The sequence below is a fragment of the Bubalus bubalis genome, chromosome 3 (genome assembly GCF_019923935.1).
Source record: "Bubalus bubalis isolate 160015118507 breed Murrah chromosome 3, NDDB_SH_1, whole genome shotgun sequence".
NCBI lineage: Eukaryota > Metazoa > Chordata > Mammalia > Artiodactyla > Bovidae > Bubalus > Bubalus bubalis.
In genome coordinates, this window is record NC_059159.1 from 20,979,283 (window position 1) to 21,001,280 (window position 21,998).

Genomic DNA, 21,998 nt, shown 5'->3' on the forward strand with positions numbered 1-21,998 from the left:
CCCAGCCTTGAGCTAGAATCTCTCATTGAATTCTCTGCTCTGTGCGCCCAGGTGAGTGGATGAGTGGTGGTGACTGACGCAAGGTGGTGACTGACCCCTCCTAGCCCCACCTGCTCACGCGGTCCTCCGCCCTATCCCATTTACAGTGGGAGGTCTCATCTATTAGTCTCTCCTCTCGGCCTCTCTCCACCAGCTTAAGGAAGAGAGTCCACGTGCAAATGGGCAAGCAGTCTTGCAAAAAGCAGGTCTAAGCAACTGGGTTTCATGTGGCCGATTTCAAGCTGCCAGGATACGGACGTCAGTTTCTCCCAAAGCGGGCTGGGAAGGAGACTCTGGGTCCCCAAGGCTGCGATACAGCCCATTCGGCCAACACCCCAGCCCCCACTCCCCAACACCCCATCGCAGCGGCTCTAGGCCCACCTCCTAAGCGATCAGGCCATGGCCCCCAGCCTCGTAAGCTCCCCTCCCAGCGTAGCCCGGCCCATCTCCCCACCGGAGGCCCCGCCCCCGACCCCTCCCTGGCTTGGCAGGCTCCGGAGAGGCGGTGCCCGCCAGCCGTCCGGGACAGACGCACCAGCGGGACTACAAGTCCCAGCAAACTCTGGGGCCTGGCCTCGGGGGCGGGGCTATATCAGGCAGCGAATTGGGAGGAGCTCTGGCGCTCAGGCTAGGGAATGCGTATGGCCAATGGCCCGGCGGCTCGCGTTGTGTGCCGATGGGGGCGGGGAGAAGCCCGCCAGCGCCCGGACAAAAGCCAGGTCTCCGGCGGCTGCGGGAGGCTGGAGCGCTCCTAGCAGTGGGCGGTGACTTGGGTCCTGTAGACTGAACGCCGCGCATAGACGTTCTCGGAGAGGTGAGTGGCGGACGGCTGTTTTAGCGAGATGGACCTCACCTGGTCCAGGAGCTTCCTGCTTCCCTCCCCCAACCCGGAACCGCCTCCTTCGAAGCCAGCTTGGGGCTCACACGCGCTCCCTGCACCTGCTTGGAGTTTTGGGGGTCTTAGTTTTAGGTTAGCCTTCGCTGGGATCCCGGCCGGTGGCCTCGTGTCGCCCTCCCCTCCCCCGCCCCACTCCTCCACATTCTAGTTCCCGGAGTTTGCACAAGGCTGGCCGCCGTTGTTGCCTGCCTTCCCTCCGCCGTATTACATCGCCCCTAACTGGCTCCCCTCATCCGCACCCCGGGACTAGTCGCCGGGCCTCATCGGGCTTTCTGTGGCCACCTCTTGCCCCGATCTGGGTCCCTCCACCCCCGCCATCGGATGCCGGGCAAAGGAGGTAGAGCTGTGGCTAGTCTCCCCTACTCCTACTCCTCACCAGTCGGTTCAGGCCCTCCCTTTTAGTTCTGTGGAGAGTCGACTGAGCCCCGCGCCAAAGTGGAAGGAGCGAGCAGGGCGCGCAGCCGCCGAGGACCACACTTGGCAGGGCCAACCCAGGCCTCGCCACGAGGACCTATCCTTGGATGGGCGGTGCAGGGAGGACTCTCCTAGCTCTGGGGGTGCCGTCAGGCCCAGCCGCTAAGCGACAGATGGCCGGGGTGCCCTTCTCTCTCCCCACCCTTGGCGTTGATGCCGAGCTTGGCCGAGACAAGGTCCTCCAGGGGCTGGAGAATGCTGCCGCCACCCTGCTGTCGGGCTTGGCAGAGGGCCAGTCCCAGCGCCTCCTGCCCTCTCCAACCTTGGCGGATACCAAGGAGTTCTACCATTAGGTGGTCCTCCGGAGTCTGCCTGGGAAGAGGATTTTGCGGGGGGGAAGCAGTGCATAGCACAGTTTGGTCAACCAGCCCACTCCTCTCTCCACCCATTAACTTTGGACTGTTTCAGCCAGCTCAGATCATTGGATTTCTGAAATTCTGAAATATTGGGTGAAGGACACCTGGTAGACCCAGCTGCCCAGAGGGGTGTTTTCACTTCTTAAAGAGCTACTGCTGCTTTTTTTTTTTTTTTTTATTTAAAGGGCTTCTTAAACAGCTTGGAAAATGATAATGGGAACAGCTCTTGAGCTCAGCTGGGTGGTAGGTGTCTCCACCCCCATTCTCCATTATGTTTGCTGCAGTAGGGGACCCTCAGAATTTTGTCCCTCTCTTTACTCCAGGGATTGCCTGGCCTTTCCAAACAAAACAAAACAAAACAAAACCACTCCTGTGGATACTAACCTTAAAATAAGTGCTCTTTGTCCTCCTCACAGAGACCCTACATAGCATCCCCAGTGGTTCCTCTCCACAGGCTGTGTCCCAGGGGTACAGTCCTGGGGAACAGACTCCTTTCATTCAGCCTTCCCTGTGGGCTACTTCTGCCCTCCGTGGCTGCTGTGGATGAACTCAATTCTGGGTCACTTATCCTGTCTGCAGAAAAGACCCCATTCAGCTCAGAAGGGCCGTCCTTTTGATTGAGAGAATGTGTGTGTGTGTGTGTGTGTGTGTGTGTGTTCAGGTCCCCTGGCATGATTTTCCCCAAATTTACCTAGGTAACAGTTCCTGGGACCCCAAAGTGGACCCCTTGGATCTTAGCTCTGCCCTGAAATCATCTCTGACCAGTCTGACAGCATATTCAGTTATTCAGTTACTGGGGAGGCAGCCCAAGACTCTGCAGTGGGGTGTGTGTGTGTGTGTTGTGTTCCCAGCCCAGACTGGTTTACACTTTAAGTCCCTTTGTCACTTGAGCCAGTGTTCTTAGCTATGGGTCTCTGGGCTGTCAGATCATGGTCACAGGTCACCATCTTGAAGGGATAAGCGAAACTGGGTATGTGTACATTTTTCTGGGCTTTTCTTCTGACCTCAAATAGGTTAAGATCCACCACCTTCAAGAGACTTCCCGAATGATTAAACTTGTGATTTATCTCTACCCAGTCCACTCCCTGGCTTTGTGAGCCTTCTTACCCTGTCTTGATAAATATGCAGAGGCCAGATTCTTTCCCTGTCTTTTTACTCTATCCTGTAAATTCTCTGTCTTGGCCTTGAGAGGGCCTGCCCCATCTATGCCAAAGTGTTCTGATGGCCAGTCTGTGTTTTGGTGAGCTGGCAAAGCTTTTCTATCTTGTGCCATTCCCCTGTTGTCAGCTCTTCCATCCCTCTCCTGAGCACCAGAGATGAGTTCTTGGATCTGAGATCTGAACTAAGGCTCAAGGAAATTGTGATTTTTTTTCAGCTGCAGAAGGTCCCTTTTCTCATCCAGGTTCTTTCCAAAGTTGGGTCTTTGTATGGGGGTAGGGGGCGGTCGTTGTTCTGGGAGTGTCTCTCTGCTGGAGAGGCTTAGCCGGGGGTTGGGGGGGCGGGGGCGGGGCTTCCTTTCTCTTGGAATTTGTGATTAGCTTGTGAGCAACTGAACTGAACTGATGTGTCCTAACCACTAAGGGTGGTCGGCGGCTGCTTTCTCCTTTATCTGCTTGATCTGCCCTGGGTTGCACTCTGTTTGGGAGAGGGTAGGGGCACATGTATGTACCCATCTGATTTCAGGACCAGTTTTTCTGGTCTGAGTCAAGAAGGTTGGGAAATGGAGCTGGAGTGGGTGGGGGATGGAGGGGTATGGGGGAGTGGGGCTGATTGAGGCGTCTCCTTTGGAAACTCATATTGAGAAGGAGCCCGAAGTCATCCCAGGGGAAGGCGAGAAATGGAACGTTTCCTTTGAGCCCCTTCCCAGCTACCCGTCTTTGGGCCAGACACCAGACTGAATGCACCCTTTGTGCCTTGCTGGAGGATAGCTGGGAGGCTCAGCCAGCCAGTCAAGCCAGGATTAGAACCTGAAGCCCAGCCTGGCGAATTGGAAAGGAGGTGCAGAGTGGCCCCGGAAACTCTGGCCTTCCCCGAGCTAGAAATGGAGAGACCAGCCTTCCTGAGTATGTAAAGCAGCCAGCCCTTCAGCTCCACCTTCCTTTATTTACACTTGGCTTTTCTCTCCCAGTAAATTCAACAACCTCAATTCTGAATCTTTGTGAGATAGGAGTGACTTTTCCTGATCTGGCCAAGCTCTTGTCAGGAATGACTTAGTTTCCTTTCCCTTCCTGTCTCCCCACCCTTTATCTCCCCAAATTGCTCCAGGCACTACCCCAAGGGAGAAGGGGTGTGTCAGGACAAAGTGACAGGGAGGGAAGGTGAAGTTGTCATTACAGACCCTTCTGTGAGGTGAACGGGGGAAATGGCCTGGCTCCTGGACAAGTGGTCTTTTCTGTCAGGCTGACTGTGGGATTTTCTAGGGACCAGGAGTGAGAGGGTTTGAGTTCAAGTCTCAGGACCCCTGCATATTAATTAGGCTTCTTGGGCAAGTTGCCTTAACTCCTCTGAGCTTTTATTCCTCATCTAAGAAATAGGGCTGTGGGAACTTCCTGGCGGTCCAGTGGTTAAGAATCTGTGCTTCCACTGTGGAGGGCATGGGTTTGATCTCTGGTTGGGGAACTAAGGTCGTGCGTGCCACGTGGTGTGGCCAAAAATAAAAATAAGAAATAGGACTCTCAATCTCCATGCACCTCCCAGGGCTCACCTACATGTGACCCAGGATGGCTTCTGCCTCTCTTCCCCTAGTTCTGGCTCGGTTAGAAATGACCGGTATGGGTGGTTCCCAGAGAGGACTCTGTTTTGCTCTAAATGAGTAGCTGGATGACTCAGTGGGGTGGGTGGGATGCACTGAAGGTCACAGTTCCCCGCCCTGTGTCAGCTCTGAACTTGGGTGGGAGTCTGGTGTCCTGGGAGAAATGGGCTTTGACATAACTCTTCCTCTTCACTCCTGGGGGGCTTGGTCCTGCGTGAGGCTAAATAGACTTGCTTACCCAGCTTTTGGGCTGGTGATGTGTGTGAGTGTGTGAAATGAGTGAGTCTGAGTGTGTTGGAGACCAGACATGGAGGAGGGGTAGGGCCAGTCTTACACTATTTAACTGTGTTCCCCGCAGGTCACAGAACTAGAGGGTGCGTTTCAGGGTCTTTGTGCCCATCTCGGGTGGGACAGGCACTCAGGTTTGGGTCACATGCCGGCTATTATGGTCTCCCCATCCAGCTTTCTTTGCTCCAGGGTGAATGATCGTGAATGTGCTCCTGGGTGAGCTAGTTTGCCTAGAGAGTAGAGGCCACGAGTCCCCGGGGAGGTAACTGCCACCTTTGTTTTTCTCCTCTGTCCTCACCATCATTTCCTAATCCGCACTGTCTGTGGTCAGTGCTGTTTGAGATCTCCCTTCCATCCTTCCTTCTGGGGCAGCCCTCTTCTCCCTCTGGAGAAGCGCTGAGATCAGGTATTATGGTCTGGGGGCAGCTGGGTGGGGGTCTGTCCTGCTGGAGAAGATAGCGCCTCCATCTCCCCGCCCCCTTTGACCAGCCCCTCTCTCCCCAACAGGTAGTGCAGGGCCTTCTGTAACCATGTCGGCCAAGGCGATTTCTGAGCAGACAGGCAAAGAGCTCCTCTACAAGTACATCTGCACCACCTCGGCCATCCAGAACCGCTTCAAGTATGCCCGGGTCACCCCTGACACAGACTGGGCCCGCCTGTTGCAGGACCACCCATGGCTGCTCAGCCAGGTGAGCCCTCCCTGCCCCCCACCCCGCCCCTCCTCCAGGCCCAGATGTCCCCTCAGAACATGTGATGGCAGATGGCCTGCCTGGGTGGGCAGGGTGCAGGGGGCTGAGCAAGTTTTGTGTTCAGCCCTGTGTGCCGCATGCTGAGGTGCTGAGCCTGGACTGGAACTTGACAACTGGAGTCCGGGTAGCGGCTCTCTGGTTATTAACCATGTGGCCTGGGGCAAGCCATTTCACCTCTCTTGAGTTTAAGGACTAGTAATAATGCCTGGAAAGTCTTTAGTCTGCTGCCTGGCATTTGTTAAATGCTCAGTAAAAAGCACCTGCTCCATCAGGAATATGTCAGGGCCATGAGGAAATGTGATGCTGTACTTTGTGTAGATGGCTGATAGAATCCACCCAGAGTAGGGGATCCTCTCTGTAGATCCGTTTAGACGTCTCTGGCAGGTCCCAGAGAACTAGGACCAGTGAGGGGGGCGAGTGGGAGGGTGTTCAGGGATGCAATTTTCCTTCCGCTATGAGGCACCCCAAACCCCAAACCACAAAGGGAGTTGGTGAACTTCCTGGTACTGGAGGTGTGTGAGCAGTGGCTAGGGGCTGCTTGTAGATCTTGTACATGGGGTTCGGGTACAGGGATAGGGTTGACCAGATGTCTTCTATGGTGCTTTGTCACCCCAGGGCTCTGTCTTTGTAGTCTTTCTTTTTGGAACGTGGGTGCCAGTCCATATTCTGAGATGTTGAATGAAGCTAAGATACCACATAGGGAGGGTAGGGAATCCTTTACTCATTCAGCAGCTATTCAATGAGCACCTACTCTGTGCCAGACCCTATCCTGAGCCAGGACAGCTCTAGATTGCCGGTTGTCAAAGATGTTGGCTGGGATAGGTGAAGGAAGCTTCTGGGAACTGACCTTGAAGATGGGTGGAATTTACCTTGGGGGTGGGGTGAATTGGAAGCCACCCAGGGTATCCTGTGCTTTGGGGCCCTAGACTATTACCTCTTAACTTTCCCCTCTCCTTCTTTGCTCTAAATACAGACCCCTCTTGGAAATTCCCTGGTGGTCCAGGGGTTAGGACTCCAGGCTCTCAATGCCAAGAGCCTGGGTTCAATTCCTAGTCGGAGAACTAGATCCCACAAGCCACATGGCTCAGCCAAAACACAAAACAAGCAAACCAACTCTCTTGTTCCAGAGCCTGGTGGTCAAGCCAGACCAGCTGATCAAACGGCGTGGAAAGCTGGGCCTAGTTGGGGTCAACCTCACTCTGGATGGAGTCAAGTCCTGGCTGAAGCCACGCCTGGGACAGGAGGCTACAGTGAGTCTGGGTGTAGGGTTGGGGTGGATGTGCTGTGGGAACAGAAGCAAACATGGTTGCTTTCAGATCTGCAGCCCTATGGATCACCCCCATGACTGGTCCGATTGCAGCCTGGGGAGGGCAGGAGTCCTTTAACAACAGTTCCTTTAACAACAGTTCCCAGACTTACTCTGGGAACTCCTTTCTTTTCAATTACCAGAACGGGTAGGGTAGCTCACCATGACCTGCATACATAAGAGGCACAATAAAGAAAAAAAAAATACTCGAAGGGAGATGCAGAATCATTTAGGCAGAAACCATCTTGGGCCAAGAATCTAGGAGGAGACAATTAATCCTGAAGAGTCAATTCAGTTCTTGTCTTCTCCCAGCTTGTTGATTAATTTCAACTCTGTAGGTGAGAGTTGAAGCGAAATATGGCTTAGGAAGGCTAAGCGATGCCCAGAAATAAAATTGCATTTCTTTTTCTTCTCCCCAAGGGAGCTGGAGAACTGAAGGGAGGGAGTGGACCAAGGCTTGGCTTAAGCCGGGGAGGATGTGCTGTCCACACCTGGCTTTGTCCCATCTGGGGTGACTGTGGATCAGGGTTGAGCTGTTCTCTAACTCGATCTCCCCAGAGTAGGATGAAGGTGGTGATGGAGCCATCTTCCTTTTTACCTGGGCTTCCTTAAATCAGTTCTTCTTGTTTAATTTCCTGTTTCTGGCTCTCCTGGATAAGGAGGGATCCCTGAAGTTATACATGGGCTTGGGGGTGGAGGGATCTTGACCTTCATGCCCCCAGGCCTTTGGGGAGAGGACAGCAGGGTTGGGGGGTGCTGAGCAGTGTCCCCAGGGAGGTTCTCATGCTTCCTTCTTAGCTGGCTTTTGTCAGGGGGCGGGGGGAAACGCTGGGGACATCTGAGCTGGCAGCCGTGTCAGCCCGGGCAGGAGCGGCTCATTGCCTCTGATGGATCGCTGTCTGGTCCCTGACTCAGCAATGACGCACACATGGGCGGGCGGGGGCTTCGGGACACGCGGGGAGGGCGGGTGAGGACTGTCTTGCCTCGGCTGCCGCCAGGGACCCACTCAAACTGATTAGCTCTGCAGGCCTGTTGTCCTCAGCGGGGAAAGTCTGCGGAAAAGTTTTCCCTGTCAAGCTCCATTCTCTCTCCCTTCCCCAGCCATTCCTTGTGCCTGTGACCGGGTCTCCCTGCCTGAGCTCTGGGATCGATAACCTTGATTTGTCCGAGCACGTGATCTGTGGGACAGCAGAGGGGTAGAGGCTCCAGATCGCTGCTTTTGGGGGGCGGGGCCACACTACAGCTCATTTGTCACCCTCCAGAGGAGGTGGAAAAGAAGGTGTGAGACATTTTAGAAGTGTCAAAGTGTGGCTGGCACAAGGGCAGTGGGTGGAAGAGGGGGTCTCATGAAGACTTCTTTCATGTAAGAGTCTGTGACCCCATTGCCCTAGTTTCTGGAAAGATCTCTTTCTGGCAGGTGTTGTGGCAGTAGCGCTGGAGCCCCACCTCCGATGGACGGTTGAGGTGGAGGGAGCAGAGGGTCATCCCTCCTCTTGCCCCGCGAGCAAGGCGTGCCATCCGCCTGAGCTGTGTCTCCTTCAATCTCCATAGGTTGGCAAGGCCACAGGCTTCCTCAAGAACTTCCTGATCGAACCCTTCGTCTCCCACACTCAGGTATGTGTGAGGTGGCTCCCAGCTGGGTCTTTGCCCTCTGGGAGCATTGTGCCTGTTGATCCTAAAATGATGAAAGGAGAACTCAAGCTGCTGGAGAAAAGTCAGAACAACCAAAGTCTCTGAAGCTGCGCTTTTAGGGTCTGAGGGTGCTGCAGAGCAGGGAGTTCAAGATGAGGGGAAGGGCTTAGTTTGCAGCAGAAAGGAACCAGCACTGGTAAAGAGGGGACTTCCCAGTGCTGGAGTGAGAAGGACTTGAAGGGAGGACCTTTACCCCAGAGCAGGTCACATTGGCCCAGTCTGGACTGTCAGCCAGCAAGGCAGTGGCCTCTTGTCCTTGAGGTCTCACCCGGTAGGAGGTGTCTGTGGGATTTTAGAAATGATACTACTGGGGCTGGGCCCCTCACCCATATTTTGCCCTCTTCCCTCGTAAGGAGGAAGAGTTCTACGTCTGCATCTATGCTACCCGAGAAGGGGACTATGTCCTGTTCCACCACGAGGGTGGGGTGGACGTGGGCGACGTGGATGCTAAAGCCCAGAAACTGCTCGTCGGCGTGGATGAGAAGCTGAATCCTGAGGACATCAAGAAACACCTGCTGGTCCACGCCCCCGAAGACAAGAAAGAGTTGAGTGAGAGGGATGGCAGGGTGGTGGTGGTATAGGAACGGGGAAGGCTGACAGCTCTGGGTACAGGGGGGCAAGTGGAGTGGTCTTCCCTGTCTGGGCACCGGCTACCCCGCCCCAGCCTTTGACTGGAACATGGGGAGCAGCCAGCAGTCCCAGCCCCTCCCCATCCCCAGGAGGAATGCGGGGGCAGTGGGGAGGCTGGCTCAGACTGAAATGTCCGTCAACATCCCTCACCTCCTTGCCCCTGTCTGTCTGGTGTGGGCCCCCCTCCTGCTCCATGCCTGACAACCTCTTTCCGCCTTAGTGGCTGAAGAGTGACATCCGGGGAGCAGGGTTTGGCGAGGAGAGGGAGGGGTCAGCAGAGCGGTTGCTGGGGAGTGCAGCTGTCAATAGCAGTGAGAGATGCTGCTGAGCCTGCTCCCTCGTGGACTGACAGTCCCTCTCTGCCTCCCCCTCTAGAATTCTGGCCAGCTTTATCTCCGGCCTCTTCAATTTCTATGAGGACCTGTACTTCACCTACCTCGAGATCAACCCCCTTGGTAACTATCTCTGCTGGGGTGGGCCCACACCCCCGCTTGCAGAGGGCAGTGCAGACAGGTGTGTAGGGGCAGAGGGATTCCCCAGGCTCCTGTTTCTGAGCTCTCAGGAGGCCATGATCATCCTTCTGTTTCACCAGCTCCAGTTTCTTCTGTGATGGGGAAGTCCTGGTTATGGTTTGATTCTGCTCAGTGGCTCTTCCCGCCAGTAGATCAGGCTGTTCTCCCGAAGCTGGGCTGCCCCTGCGTCTGCCTGACCAGTCAGGCCCTCCCTTCCTCTTGGTGCCTCAGAGGCCCCCTTCCCCTCCACCCACTCCAGGAGTTAGTCAATCATTGACCCGCCACAGTTGGAAACACCTTGGCGAAGGCTCTCAGGTTTGCAAGAGGCAGGTGGTGTGGGCTGGCTCTGGCCAGAGCTTCTGAGGTCAGACTCCTGATTCAGATTCCAGCTGGGGGATGTAGCCCCTCTCATGGACCAGATGGCTCTGTGCTAACTAAATTAGCTCAGTGGCCCTGGGTAAAGGGAAGTGGACTCCAGCGAGACAGCAATAAATGAATTCTGCTGGTGGGGGGCCCGGTGCACCCACAGCTCCCCTTCTTCCCACTTCTCTCTGGACCCTAAGAGACCCTGGGGTGCCCACCCAGGGGCCTTAGACATTGTGCTTGAAACACTCTTTTTGTTTTTAAATAGCAGAGTTGTGGATGGGTGAATGGGTAATGTTTTAAAATTGCCATGGCAGCTAAAACAGGGTTCTGCCCTAGTACCTACAGATCAGAGAGTGGGGATGGTCTTGTAGAATTTGTTTTTCCTTGAATGAGGGAAAAGCTGTGTCTCCATAAGAACCAATCTGGTTTCTTGTTGAGCTGGAGAGTCGTGAGGCCTGGGGACCTTCCGGGGGTGGGTGTGGGAAAGCCTGGAGGGGGTTGGAGGTGGACGGTCACCTCTGCTGGGACCCATGTCCGATCGCCTCTTCTTTTCTTAAAGTCGTGACCAAAGATGGCGTCTACGTCCTTGACTTGGCCGCCAAGGTGGATGCCACTGCCGACTACATCTGCAAAGTGAAGTGGGGTGACATAGAGTTCCCACCCCCCTTCGGACGGGAGGCTTACCCAGAGGTAAGGCTGCTGTGGGGAGGAGACTGAGAGTGAGGGGGGCCCGGGCGGGGTGACTAATCTCAGATGAGCATTCCCCCCACCCCCTTGTGAGCTATATATTTGGCAGGAAATGAAGGTCGAGCCATTTAATTTTCTTAAAACCCCAAAGGAGGTGGGGGTGGGAGAGAGCCAAGCCTCTGAATCCTGGCCAGAAATCCTTTTAGACTCCTCTCTCAATCAACCTCCCTGGGCTCGTAACTTGATTTGTTGTTTCTCAGTAATTCTGAGTGGCTCCCCCTGATCCTGTCGTTAGATAGTTGTCTTGGCCACTTGCTGAGAATTTTAATTGCTGCTTCCCACCCCATCCTCTGAGAGGTCCTCACAGCAGGATCGGGCGTGTGTGACAGAACCTAAGCTAGGGGAAGAGTCTGGGCTGGGGGGACGGATGGGGCCTGGCCGGCTGGGGGAGGGTGGCACCTAATGAGTTAGGCAGGGAGATGCTGGGGGTGGGGCCAGGGTAGAAGCAAGGGACTTAGCAGGACTTAAAATCAGAGGGAAAGCAGTTGGAAAGTTTGTTTCCAGGCAGTGACTGGCCATAGATGGTTTTGGTGCTTACAGACAGCATCCCATTTTGTCCCAGGCCCATGAGGCCCCACACAAACCCTTCTTCCTGCCCCGGTGAGAACAACGGAGGCCCTTTTCCTACTGCTCCAGGGGAAAGGGAGGGGGCCTGGGGTCTGCAGCCTGGTGAAGGGGGTGCCCCCAGGGCCCACCTGTTGCTCTCTGGTCCCCAGGAAGCCTACATCGCAGATCTGGACGCCAAAAGTGGGGCAAGCTTGAAGCTGACTTTACTGAATCCCAAGGGGAGAATCTGGACCATGGTGGCCGGAGGGGGTGCCTCTGTCGTGTACAGGTGACCAAAGGGACTGCTGAGGGGCTGACGGTCGGGTCCCCCACGGGCTTCCCACGTGTGGCCTGAATCAGCTTGACCCCCCTCTCTGGTACAGAACAGGAACCCTCAGGGCATTCCGGAAAGGCCTACCCATGTTGTCTCCAAAACTGTCTTCTTTGCTTCAAAATTAAATTTTTAGTTTTGACTCTTACCATGAGTAACAATGTGCTCCATGCGAAGGTGCCGCAGATAAGGGAAGTGAACCAGGCCGTGTCCCCACCCCTCACCCTAGTGTGTCACCACGGTGTGTGTCCTTCCAGCTGTTTTAGCACCTGTGTCAATAGTCACAGGCTTCCCTGGTGGCTCATCGGTAAAGAATCTGCCTGCAATGCAGGAGACTCGTTGATCCCTAGGTCAGGAAAAATCCCGTGGAGAAGAGAACGGATACCTACTCCAGTATTCTTAGTCGGAAAATCCTGTGGACAGAGGAGCCTGGTGGGCTATAGTCCATGAGGTCGCAAAGAGTCAGACACGACTTAGTGCCTAAACAACAGCAATAGTTATATTTTCACACTCCATAGAGATGTCATGTAGGGCTGGCAGGGTGCTCCCCTAGGAGGGTCTGAGGCAGCACAGTTAACCTTCAAGTATGACTGGTGAGGGGCTTGAGGGTCTGAGGGCCGAGAAGTTGCTTCCAGAGGTGGCCTGGTCTCAAGGCTTCAGGGGTTTCTGTGTGGCCCCCCCAGGCACCAGGCTGCTGCCTTTTGCCAGCACTGACTTCCCTATCTCCCTGGCAGTGACACCATCTGCGACCTGGGGGGTGTCAACGAGCTGGCAAACTACGGGGAGTACTCGGGCGCCCCCAGCGAGCAGCAGACCTATGACTACGCCAAGACGATCCTCTCCCTTATGACCCGCGAGAAGCACCCAGATGGTGAGACACACGGGCTCTTCCTTGGCACGGCCCAGTGTCCTGGGGTGGGAAGAGCTTTGGCTTGGGTGGGAGGCACGAGGTTGTCCCGGTCCTTTGAAACCTGGGGCTCGTCGTTTAACTTCTGGACCGAGGTTGCCCTGACTTTGCAGCAGGTAGTGACAGCACCTGTCATTCCAGGGGCTCCAAGCAGGTGAGGAAGGGGTGGATACATGAAGTCCTATGAGCAGGTGCAAGGGAGGTGGCAGCGGAGGTAGTGGCGGCAGCATGCTTTTGCTGACGGCTATAAATTCAGTTCTTCATGGCCTGCTTACACCTTTATTATTCAGGCTGTGTGCTTCCCAACTTCCCTTTACCACTTGTGCTGTGTTTTGGGACTACAGATACTGATTCCCTTTCCCATGAGCCAGACAGAGAGTCCCACCAGGGTGTCCAGAAACCATGCTAGGTTTCTCGGTGCCAGCTAGGAACGATGCAGAGATTCTGTGGGTTTGGATTGACCACCTGCTCTGTGGTGTAGGTAAGGGAGGGTTGAGCTGATGAAACTAAGTCAGGAGAGACCAGCTTGCTCCCCACCTCTGCACTGGTATCTCCTACCAATTGGGGGACCTCAGTTGGATTTCTGATACGATGCCTAAGTCTCCCTTTCTAACCCTTTTTTGACTTCTCTCTTGCTCCAAATGCAGGCAAGATCCTCATCATCGGAGGCAGCATCGCAAACTTCACCAATGTGGCTGCCACATTCAAGGTAACCAGCTGCAGGGGAACGTGGTTGGTTGGGGGGAAGCAGGGAAGGGAAGTTTCTGTAAGAAGATTTGGGACAGAAGCAGATCCCCATGAGTTACCCAGGCCAGGGTGGGGGTGGTCTTGACCTAGGGATGCAGAAGACTCTGGGATGGATCTCTCTGAAGTTGTATGTCTCTCTGGACAAGCAGCTGACCCTCTCTGAGCCGTGATTCTCCCATCTACAATGTGGGGAGAAGGTGAATTTCTGCCTTTCCTGTCTCAGTTCTTAAAGAACTGGCTTGATTGACTCCGTTTCCAACCTTCTGTTGTAAGACTGGGTTCTCTGCACCTCCTGGTGTTTTGTCTCCCAGTCATCTGCCCCTTTTCCAAAAGGTTGGCATGACGAAGTATTTGACGCCCTGGGGTGCAGGGCTTCTGCTTATCTAGTCGGAGGCTAGTCATCCTGGGTCTCTGTACATAGGTCAGGGCCGTGGGCACCAGTTTAAAGAAAGTGTGACTGCCAGTAAGAATGAGAGCTCACGTGTCTCCAGACTCCTCCCCTTCAGGGTGGCTGCCTCAGGAGGCCACTTACTATCCCCTACTGTCGGATGCTCAGGGCAGCTGTTCAAAAGAACGTCGGCCATCTGATAGTTCCACATAAACTTGGAGAATAACATGTAGATTGAGACTTCCTTGGCAGTCCACTGGCTTACGACTACATCCTCCCAAGGCAAGGAGCCCGGGATCGATCCCTGGTTGGAGAACTAGATCCCCCATGCTGCAATAATGAAGATCAAAGATCCCATGTGCCTCAACTAAGACCTGGCAAAGCAAAAAAAAAAAATCAGAAGTATATGTTATTTAAAAAAAGAAGAATGCGTAAATAAATGTCAGTCTTGGAAGTCTGAGCTATCAAGGAGTAGAGGACAAGGCCTTGTCAGTCTTACCTAAAACAGGTCCCTAATTGGACCTGATTCAACAAATAGATCTGACACAGGTGGATCTCGGCAGCTTTGTTTTAACTTCCAAGCAGTCCTGTCATAAAGGCAGCACCAGTGATACGGGCGATTATGTCTGGAGCAGGCACCGTGGGTAGAGCTTCGCCGTGAAACACCACGAATGATGGAATTTAGACTCCATAAGCTTGCCCTCCCATCTGCCCAGACAAAACTGGTCCACACCTGTGCATGTGCCCACGTTTCCAAAGTTATGCCCATTGCAACGGCTGTTCCCAAGTCAGTTGGAGAAGCTTTTGTAGAACTTTGCCAGTGAAATAGACTTTGTCCTGATAACCCCAGCAGCTCATGCATAGGATCTTGGTGTACAGCTTCCCCCAGAATTACAGTTTTAAGAAAACAGCTGTTGTTAAGAAAACAACAGCTGTAGATGGGGTGAGAGACCAGCAAAGCCCCACTGGCATCTGAGAACCAGTACTCAATACTGGCAATACTCGGGTCACCTGAGGCAAAGAGCCGACTCATCCCTGATGCTGGGAAAGATTGAGGGCAGGAGAAGGGGGCGGTAGAGGATGAGATGGTAATAGCATCACTGACCCAGTGGACATGAGTGAGCAAATTCCCGGAGATAGTGAAGGACAGCGAAGCTTGGCATGCTGTAGCTCATGCGATCACAAAGAGCTGGACACGACTTAGTGACTGAACAACAGCAACGTTGGAGGCCCAATACCCCGTGCACTGAGGGGTGTCACCCCGGGTACCCCATGTTCTCACCTCAGCACCATCACCAGTGGTCACCAGTCCTGGGCTTTTGGGTTGGTTGCGGCAGTCCAGTTTACTCATGGAATTCTTGACTGGCGGGGTCTTTCTGTGCTTCATGAGAAGCAGCCCTGGGTTTTTTTATTTTGGGTTGCATAGCACAGCTAATGGAGTCTCAGTTCCCTGACCAGGGACTGAACCTGGGGCCCTGGCAATGAAAGCGCTGAGTCCTAACAACTGGACCACCAGGAAACTCCCCGCAGCCCTGGGACATTTGTTTCCCATGGTTGTAAGTGCTTGCTTTCTTGCTGCCTTCTTTCTAAGCACTTGAGTGTTGTCCCTTGGTCCTTCCAGGGCATCGTGAGAGCAATTCGAGATTACCAGGGTCCTCTGAAGGAGCACGAGGTCACGATCTTTGTCCGAAGAGGTGGCCCCAACTATCAGGAGGGCTTACGGGTCATGGGAGAAGTCGGTAAGATGGGGGGATGTTTTCTGTCCCTCCCACCCTGAGCGTCTTGCCTCCTCGGGATTTCCTGAGCAAGTCAGTCTTCTAATGTCTCCATGCTCCTCCCACCACCCACCTCACTCCCCGGAGCTACAGCCGGCTTCCGCTGCATTTCTATGCCCTCTAACACACGGCACCTGACCGAAACCTAAGTTCAGGATGGGCAGGAAAGCAGTTATTCAGCTGTTCAGTCAACAATTGCCTGTGGAAGGCCTGCTCCACGCCCGGTGCTGTGCTGAGGGCTGGGGTCACGGCCACACGCGACAGCTGACAGGCAGCAGGCCCTCATGCTGTCGAGGTCAGTGGCTGCAGCCTCAGGCACGAGGCAGGACCACTTGGGGAAGGGGTGGCCTCTGTGGGAGGGGACAGGGCCGTTTTAAATGAGGCAGTCAGACCACTTGGCCAAAAAGGTGGCATTTGAGCAGAAATCTGAGGAGGAGAGGGAGCAGTTGGTGGTGGCTGTCTGCAGATGAAAGGGCAGGTCCCGAGGCCTTGAGGTGGGACCAACTGAGGGGCCTGGGGTGGAGGTTGGAGGCAGAGAGGCCGAGGGAGAAGCGTGCAGGGCTAGTACAGGTCCCGTGGGTGCTTGGCTGTGACCCTGGCAGCTGCTGGAAGACTTGAGCAGAGGTGCAGCACCATTTGACTTGGGGTTGAGGGCTAGTTAGGCTGCCAGGTGGAGATAAGGCCTCCAGGGCAGCCAGCTTGAAGCAAGGAGACCACCCAGGAGGCTGCGGCAGGTCCAGGACAGAGCGGTGGCCCAGACTGAGGGGTGAGGGGAGGGAGACGGGTCCGTGTCCAGGCCTGGATGGAGGTGGGGGTCCAGTAGTTGGTAGAACAGGAAGGAGTTGCCCCCTCTCTGAGCTGAGGGAAGCGAGGGCGTGGGTCCATTTTGGTTTCCTTTCTTCCTTCTCCATTTTGGGTGCCTCCTGCAGGCTCCAGAGACCTCAGACTCAGGGCTTTCAAGAACTGGGGTACCACGTCTCATCAGTGAGGACTAAGATTAGGTCTCTCTGAACTGACCTGATCGAACCAGCGGGCTTTGGTCTTGAGTGAAGCGCAGCCCTGGTGCCAAGAGCAGTTTTGTGAGGGGTGGGGGTGGGGATGAGGGGTGGGGGGGGGGGTGGGGATGAGGGGTGGGGTGGGGGTAGGGGTGAGGGGTGGGGAGGGGGATAGGGCGGGGGTTGGGGGGCAGGTGACAAGACAAAGGGGAGGAGATGTGAGCCGCTCCTGCTCAGTGAGTGGGCCCTCTGACTGAGAGACTGGACCTTTCCGCCTTCCCGTTTTCCCAAATCTGAGATCCATGGCAAATATTACAGCCACCTGGATCACTTGCAGGGGTCTCAAGTCCTAATTCTCACCTAAAACTGAAGACCTGCTCTGGGCTCACAGCTTAGTGAATGCTACCCAGTCACTCCTGGGGCCTTAAACTCTGGGGACATTAAGACAAGTAAACAGCGGCTGGAACAGGATGCTGTCTACCAGGGATCTCCAGGCAGGGCGGCGTGGAGGGGAACGGCTGTCAGGTCAGGGAGGGCCTTTCTCAGAAGGTGACCCTTCAGCTGAGCTGAGTGACAGCCAGCTGACAGCTCCGTGCGGAGGAAGGAGCAGGGCAGAGCCCTGGGGAGAGGAGAGGAGCCCAGGTGTTCAGGAACAGAGGCCGGGCCTGGAGGGCTGTGGTGCGGTGGCCATAGGCGACAGGGGTGGAGGAGGAGGGCAGGCTCTCACGATGCTGTGGTCATTGGAGGGTGTCCATAAAGCCGTTTCATGCTCTTGCTGGCAGGTAGTCTTTACAGAGATTTGTTTAGTGGTGAAGAAAATGACCACCAACTTGTCCTGGGATAATTGGGCTTGCACAGAAAGTGCCAGACACGGCCAGGGCTCAGAAGGGTCCTTGGCAGAGTCCTGCGGCCACGGGCACTTCTTAGGAGACTCAAGTGATGAATGCTTTTCCTTCCTCACAGGGAAGACCACTGGGATCCCCATTCATGTCTTCGGCACCGAGACTCACATGACGGCCATCGTGGGCATGGCCCTGGGCCATCGGCCCATCCCCAATCAGCCGCCCACAGCGGCCCACACCGCAAACTTCCTCCTCAACGCCAGCGGGAGTACTTCAGTAGGTTCCAGTCTTCCTCTGCTGCAAAGCCCGCAGAGTCATCTTTGTCGCCCCTCATACCCCATCCCATCCGGGGCCCAGTCCCCACCTTTTGGGGACCTTGGGGAGGTACAGGGAGAAGGCTGTAATGTGGTTAGTTTCTGTATTTCTGCTGGTTTTTTTCCCGCCCTAGTCGAGGTGGTGGTGTGGAAAGATAGGGGATTTTTAAATCAGACCCGAGTTCAAATCCTGCAGAGGGAGGGATCCCGGCAGTTATCACCAAGAACCTCAGTTTGCTTGTCTGTAGCTTGGGGACATTACTGATTCCTATCTCAGAGGGTTATTAGCATAGTACTTTTGAAAGCATCTTGGGGAGAACAGAGCTGTGTGTAGTTCTTATTACCTGAGTTCTCTGGGGCCTTAAGGACCATTGGCTTTTTTCCCAGCTATTCTCTGTGACCCTTACTTTCTCCCCCTTGTACCCCCAGACTCCAGCCCCCAGCAGGACGGCATCTTTTTCTGAGTCCAGAACTGATGAGGTGGCCCCTGCCAAGAAGGCCAAGCCTGCCATGCCCCAAGGTAACTCCCAACGTGGTTTTAGAACCCTCTGTTCCTTCCTGAGACCCCGCTGGGCCAGCAGATGTGGACGGAAGCAGTTTGGGCTTCGCTGTGGGCGTGGCACATGGGATGGGAATGGGACATGGAGATGCGGTGGCCGGAGCCTTCTCTGCAAATGGGGTCACCCCATTCCTCAGTTGTCTTCTCTGCCTCCTCCCACGGGGTGTGTGATCTGGGCTGGTGGGCTGCGGAGGAGACGGAGTTACAGGAGTACCAGGTCGGGGGAAGGTCCCTCAGGCCCTCCCCCTGAGCAGACAGCAGGAGCCCAAAGCTCAGGATGGCAGAAGACTCTTGTGGCTGCCCCCACCATCCTGGGTCTCACCTTCCTGGGAGCGTACCGCGGGGGCACACGTTGTCTGCCCTCCCATCTGGCTTGCCCGCTCGTCTCTCCCTCCTCTGATTCATCAGAGACCTGATCCCTGCCAGCCAGCCCTTGCCACCAGGACTAGGCAGCCCATGTCAGTTACCCTGGGTCTCTTCCTGGGATGGACAGAGTGTGCTTGAGGCGTTTTGTGGAATAGTGGCACTGGCTCCAGGCTCTCAGAATTGGAAGTCCTCAAAACGGCTGCGTTGTCCCCAGCACAGTGTCAGGTCCATCTTCTCAGCCTCATCATCTCATTGATGTCCCCTGCTTCCCGGGGACAAAACAGGATTAGGAGGGCGGGCCTGGGCCAGCTGTCCATCCAGAGACCCTGGGCCTTTGGTGTCCAATGCACCCTCTGAGCCTCGGTGCTTTCGCTCCTCTCTCTACGCCCTGGCCCTCCGCCCCTTCTTGGCTCCACTCTGCTGATTGGGGCCCTCCTGTTGGCCGGGCCCCTGTCTGTTGTGAACAGACGAGAGATGGTGAGGGTGGCAGCCTGTCGAGGCTCGTCCACCAACCCTTTCCTGTTCCCACCCTCTCCCTCCAAAGCCTCCAGCCATCAACGGGTCACTCAGTCGCCTTGGTCATTTTCTTTGACAGATTCAGTCCCAAGTCCAAGACCCCTGCAAGGTAGGATGCCCCCAGCTCCGCGTGTGGCTTTCTAGTGGGTTACAGTCTTTTACTCTGTGCTTCTGTCTCCCCGTCCCTGGTGGGTTGCAGTGTTGTCTGGTATCTTTTCTGTCCCTGCCTCGGTGTAGCCTGCCCCAAGTCCTGGTCTTTGCCCCCTCCCTTCCCACCCCTGCTTTATTTCACGTCCCTGCTTTCCTTGCCATGGGGGTTGTCACCAGCTCATACGTGGGGAGGAGTGGACAGTGCAGGAGGAGCAGGAGCCAGGCCCACAGCCTCAGAGAGGGGAGTGGAGCCCAGGAGGAAGCCATGGAAACTGAAGGGGGCTTGGCGGAGCCAGCAGGCCAGGAGGGGAGCCGCTGACCACCTGATTCTCTGCATCCCGTGACGGCTTCATTTTCTTTTCCCACCTCAGTCTCACCACTGCCGACTGCATCCCAGAACTCCCAGCACCTGGGACAAGTTCAGATTTCTCTGGGGTTTGGGAGGAAGACAGGATGGAGGAGAGAGAGAGACCCGGAAGGGTGCACAGTCAATCTAGACTGGGCTTTGTGTGTGTGTAAGGTCACTGTTTAGCAGGGATAGGATCTGTGTGCACTCACGCTAGCGTGCACATGTGACTAGGTTCACTGAGGTGGATAGATGCGTCAGTTCAAAGTGTCAGGTCTTCCATTTAACTTTTTGATATTCACAGCTGTGGAAAATCCGGGGCATGGTAGTCTCTTAAGGATGACCTGTGACTCCTTGCTAAGAGGAGGAAAGGGGTAACTAGGTGAGGTCAAGTAGCCCTTCCTCCCAGCCTCTGGCAACATTCGTTGTTTACGTAGAAAACCAGACCTGAGGCTGAGCCCTGAATAGACTCTCAATGAGAGCTCTTGGCCGGGATGGGGGTGGGGGTGGAGGGAGAAATGGGTTTGGTCTTACTGTCAGTCCTGAGCTATGTGGGAAAGGAGGGCAGGAAGTGGGGGCAGATTGGCCCAGGACAGTGGAGTTAGTGGAGGAGCCTCGTGGAGGCTTAGCCCCAAAGCACAGGTTCTCTCTGGGGCCTCTGTGCTTCTAGCAGGCTGAGGGTCGCCACCTTCAGCTTGTCTTCTCTGTGTGCTGAGCACTCCAGTTCTGCCCTTTTCAAGCTAGGAGTGCGTGTGGGTTGGTACAGATTCCAGACCTTGTCCTGGGATCCCCGGGAATGGGGAGCTGGGTGGGGCAGTGCTGGCTTATGTCCCTGCTCACTTGCACGGTTGAGCTGCATCTCAAGGTCGTGTTTGTGTAACCCTGACTTTGATGCTAGATGACCTACAGTTTCCGTCATTTGGCATCTCTGGGCTTCAGTTTGCAGGAATTGGAAAGTGAGGGAACTGGACGAGGTGGCCTCACTTGTTCTGTGATCTCATGTCTCACTGAACCCAGATGGATCCAGGGCACCGTAAATCCTGGGTGTTGGCACCATTAGGAGCCTTCTGTCATGAGAACCTTACGGCTGTGATGGAAGAGGCTAGCCTGCATGGGATGTGAATCCTCCATGCCTGGGGAAAGTGATCTCTAAATTTCATTAAAAAAGAAAAAGTTCTTCAGCTGTATCAGGTCCTAGTTGTGGCACCTGGGATCTTCCTTGTGACAGGCGGTATCTTTTGTCGTGGCGCGTGGGCTCTGGTGTGGCGTTCGGGCTTATTGCTCCTCTGCATGTAGGATCTTAGTTCTCTGACCAGGGATCAAACCTGTGCTCCCTGCATTGCAAGGCGGATTCTTAACCACTGAACCACTAGGGAAGCTTCATCTTAATTTAATCAGACCTTGAACTTGGTTAGCCAAGCCAGTGATAGTACAGCAGGTTAATTAATACTAAATGCCCCTGAGCTTTCTGCATTATGTTTCTTGAAGGAGAGCTGAGAACCTCCCCTGAGGGCTACTTTCCTCCAGCTGAGAGCTGGAGGGTCAGTTGACCCGCCTGCTCTAGGTGACTGCCAGCTCCCAATCCCCTCTGCCCTTTCCTACCCTCTGGTGACCCCTCTAGGAGCAGGAAAGAGTCACCTGGGAGGAGGCTGTGGGGAGAAGGTCAGGTGGAAGGTCGATGAGATAAGCCTACAACAAACCTCTTTCTTGCACCTACACTGACCTAGAATCAAGAGGTTTAAATCCTGACATGAGCTGTCTTATGTCCAGGTTCACAGGTGGTAAGGATTGTTGGGGATCTGTATGAAGTCTTATAGTGAACAACAAGGTCCTGCCGTATAGCACAGGGAACTATATTCAGTGTCCTGTGAGATATATATGTACTTGTGTGTGTGTGTGTGTATATATATATATATTTGTGTCACTTTGCTATACAGCAGAAATTAATACAACATTGTAAATCAGCTATGCTTCAATTAAAAAATAAAATGTCTGCAGGACTTCTCTGGTGGTTCTGTGGTTAAGACTCCATGCTTCCACTGCAGGGAGCACAGATTCAATACCTGGACAAGGAACTAAGATCCTTCATGCTGAGCAGCATGGCCGCGCCTCCCGCCACCCCCACCTCCCTTGCCCCCACACCAAAGTTAGAAAAAAACATGTCTTTCAGTCACTCTGATTGGGAGAACTTAACTTTTTTTTTTTCAGATGACTTTAAAAATAATTGATCAGGACTTCCCTGATGGTCCAGTGGTTAAGAATCTGCCTGCCAGTGCAGGGGATCCCTGGGCCAAGAACTAAGATTCTACAGCTAAGCCCACGCATGGCAACTGCTGAACCTGTGCCCTAGAGCCTGTGCGCCACGACAAGGGAAACTATCACAATGAAAAGCCCATGCACCACAACC

At 54.7% G+C, this 21,998-nt stretch overlaps 1 protein-coding gene across 3 annotated transcripts in view; it reads left to right on the plus strand.

The window, feature by feature from the left end:
• Positions 1 to 694: 694 nt before the first annotated feature.
• The window catches only part of ACLY (ATP citrate lyase), a 44,295-nt gene continuing 22,991 nt past the window's right edge, over positions 695 to 21,998 (plus strand). Inside the window, exons 1-14 of one of the 3 annotated variants that reach the window (XM_006055770.4) lie at positions 695 to 853; positions 5,315 to 5,496; positions 6,684 to 6,806; positions 8,414 to 8,476; positions 8,908 to 9,098; positions 9,560 to 9,639; positions 10,622 to 10,752; positions 11,526 to 11,644; positions 12,421 to 12,557; positions 13,241 to 13,302; positions 15,350 to 15,467; positions 17,462 to 17,616; positions 18,084 to 18,174; positions 19,124 to 19,204. In XM_006055770.4, coding sequence (XP_006055832.3) covers positions 5,338 to 5,496; positions 6,684 to 6,806; positions 8,414 to 8,476; positions 8,908 to 9,098; positions 9,560 to 9,639; positions 10,622 to 10,752; positions 11,526 to 11,644; positions 12,421 to 12,557; positions 13,241 to 13,302; positions 15,350 to 15,467; positions 17,462 to 17,616; positions 18,084 to 18,174; positions 19,124 to 19,204 — 1,510 coding nt within the window. In that variant the 5' untranslated portion in view covers positions 695 to 853; positions 5,315 to 5,337. The remainder of the gene's footprint in view (positions 854 to 5,314; positions 5,497 to 6,683; positions 6,807 to 8,413; positions 8,477 to 8,907; positions 9,099 to 9,559; positions 9,640 to 10,621; positions 10,753 to 11,525; positions 11,645 to 12,420; positions 12,558 to 13,240; positions 13,303 to 15,349; positions 15,468 to 17,461; positions 17,617 to 18,083; positions 18,175 to 19,123; positions 19,205 to 21,998) is intronic. The other 2 variants (XM_006055772.4, XM_006055773.4) reach the window with 2 other exon arrangements.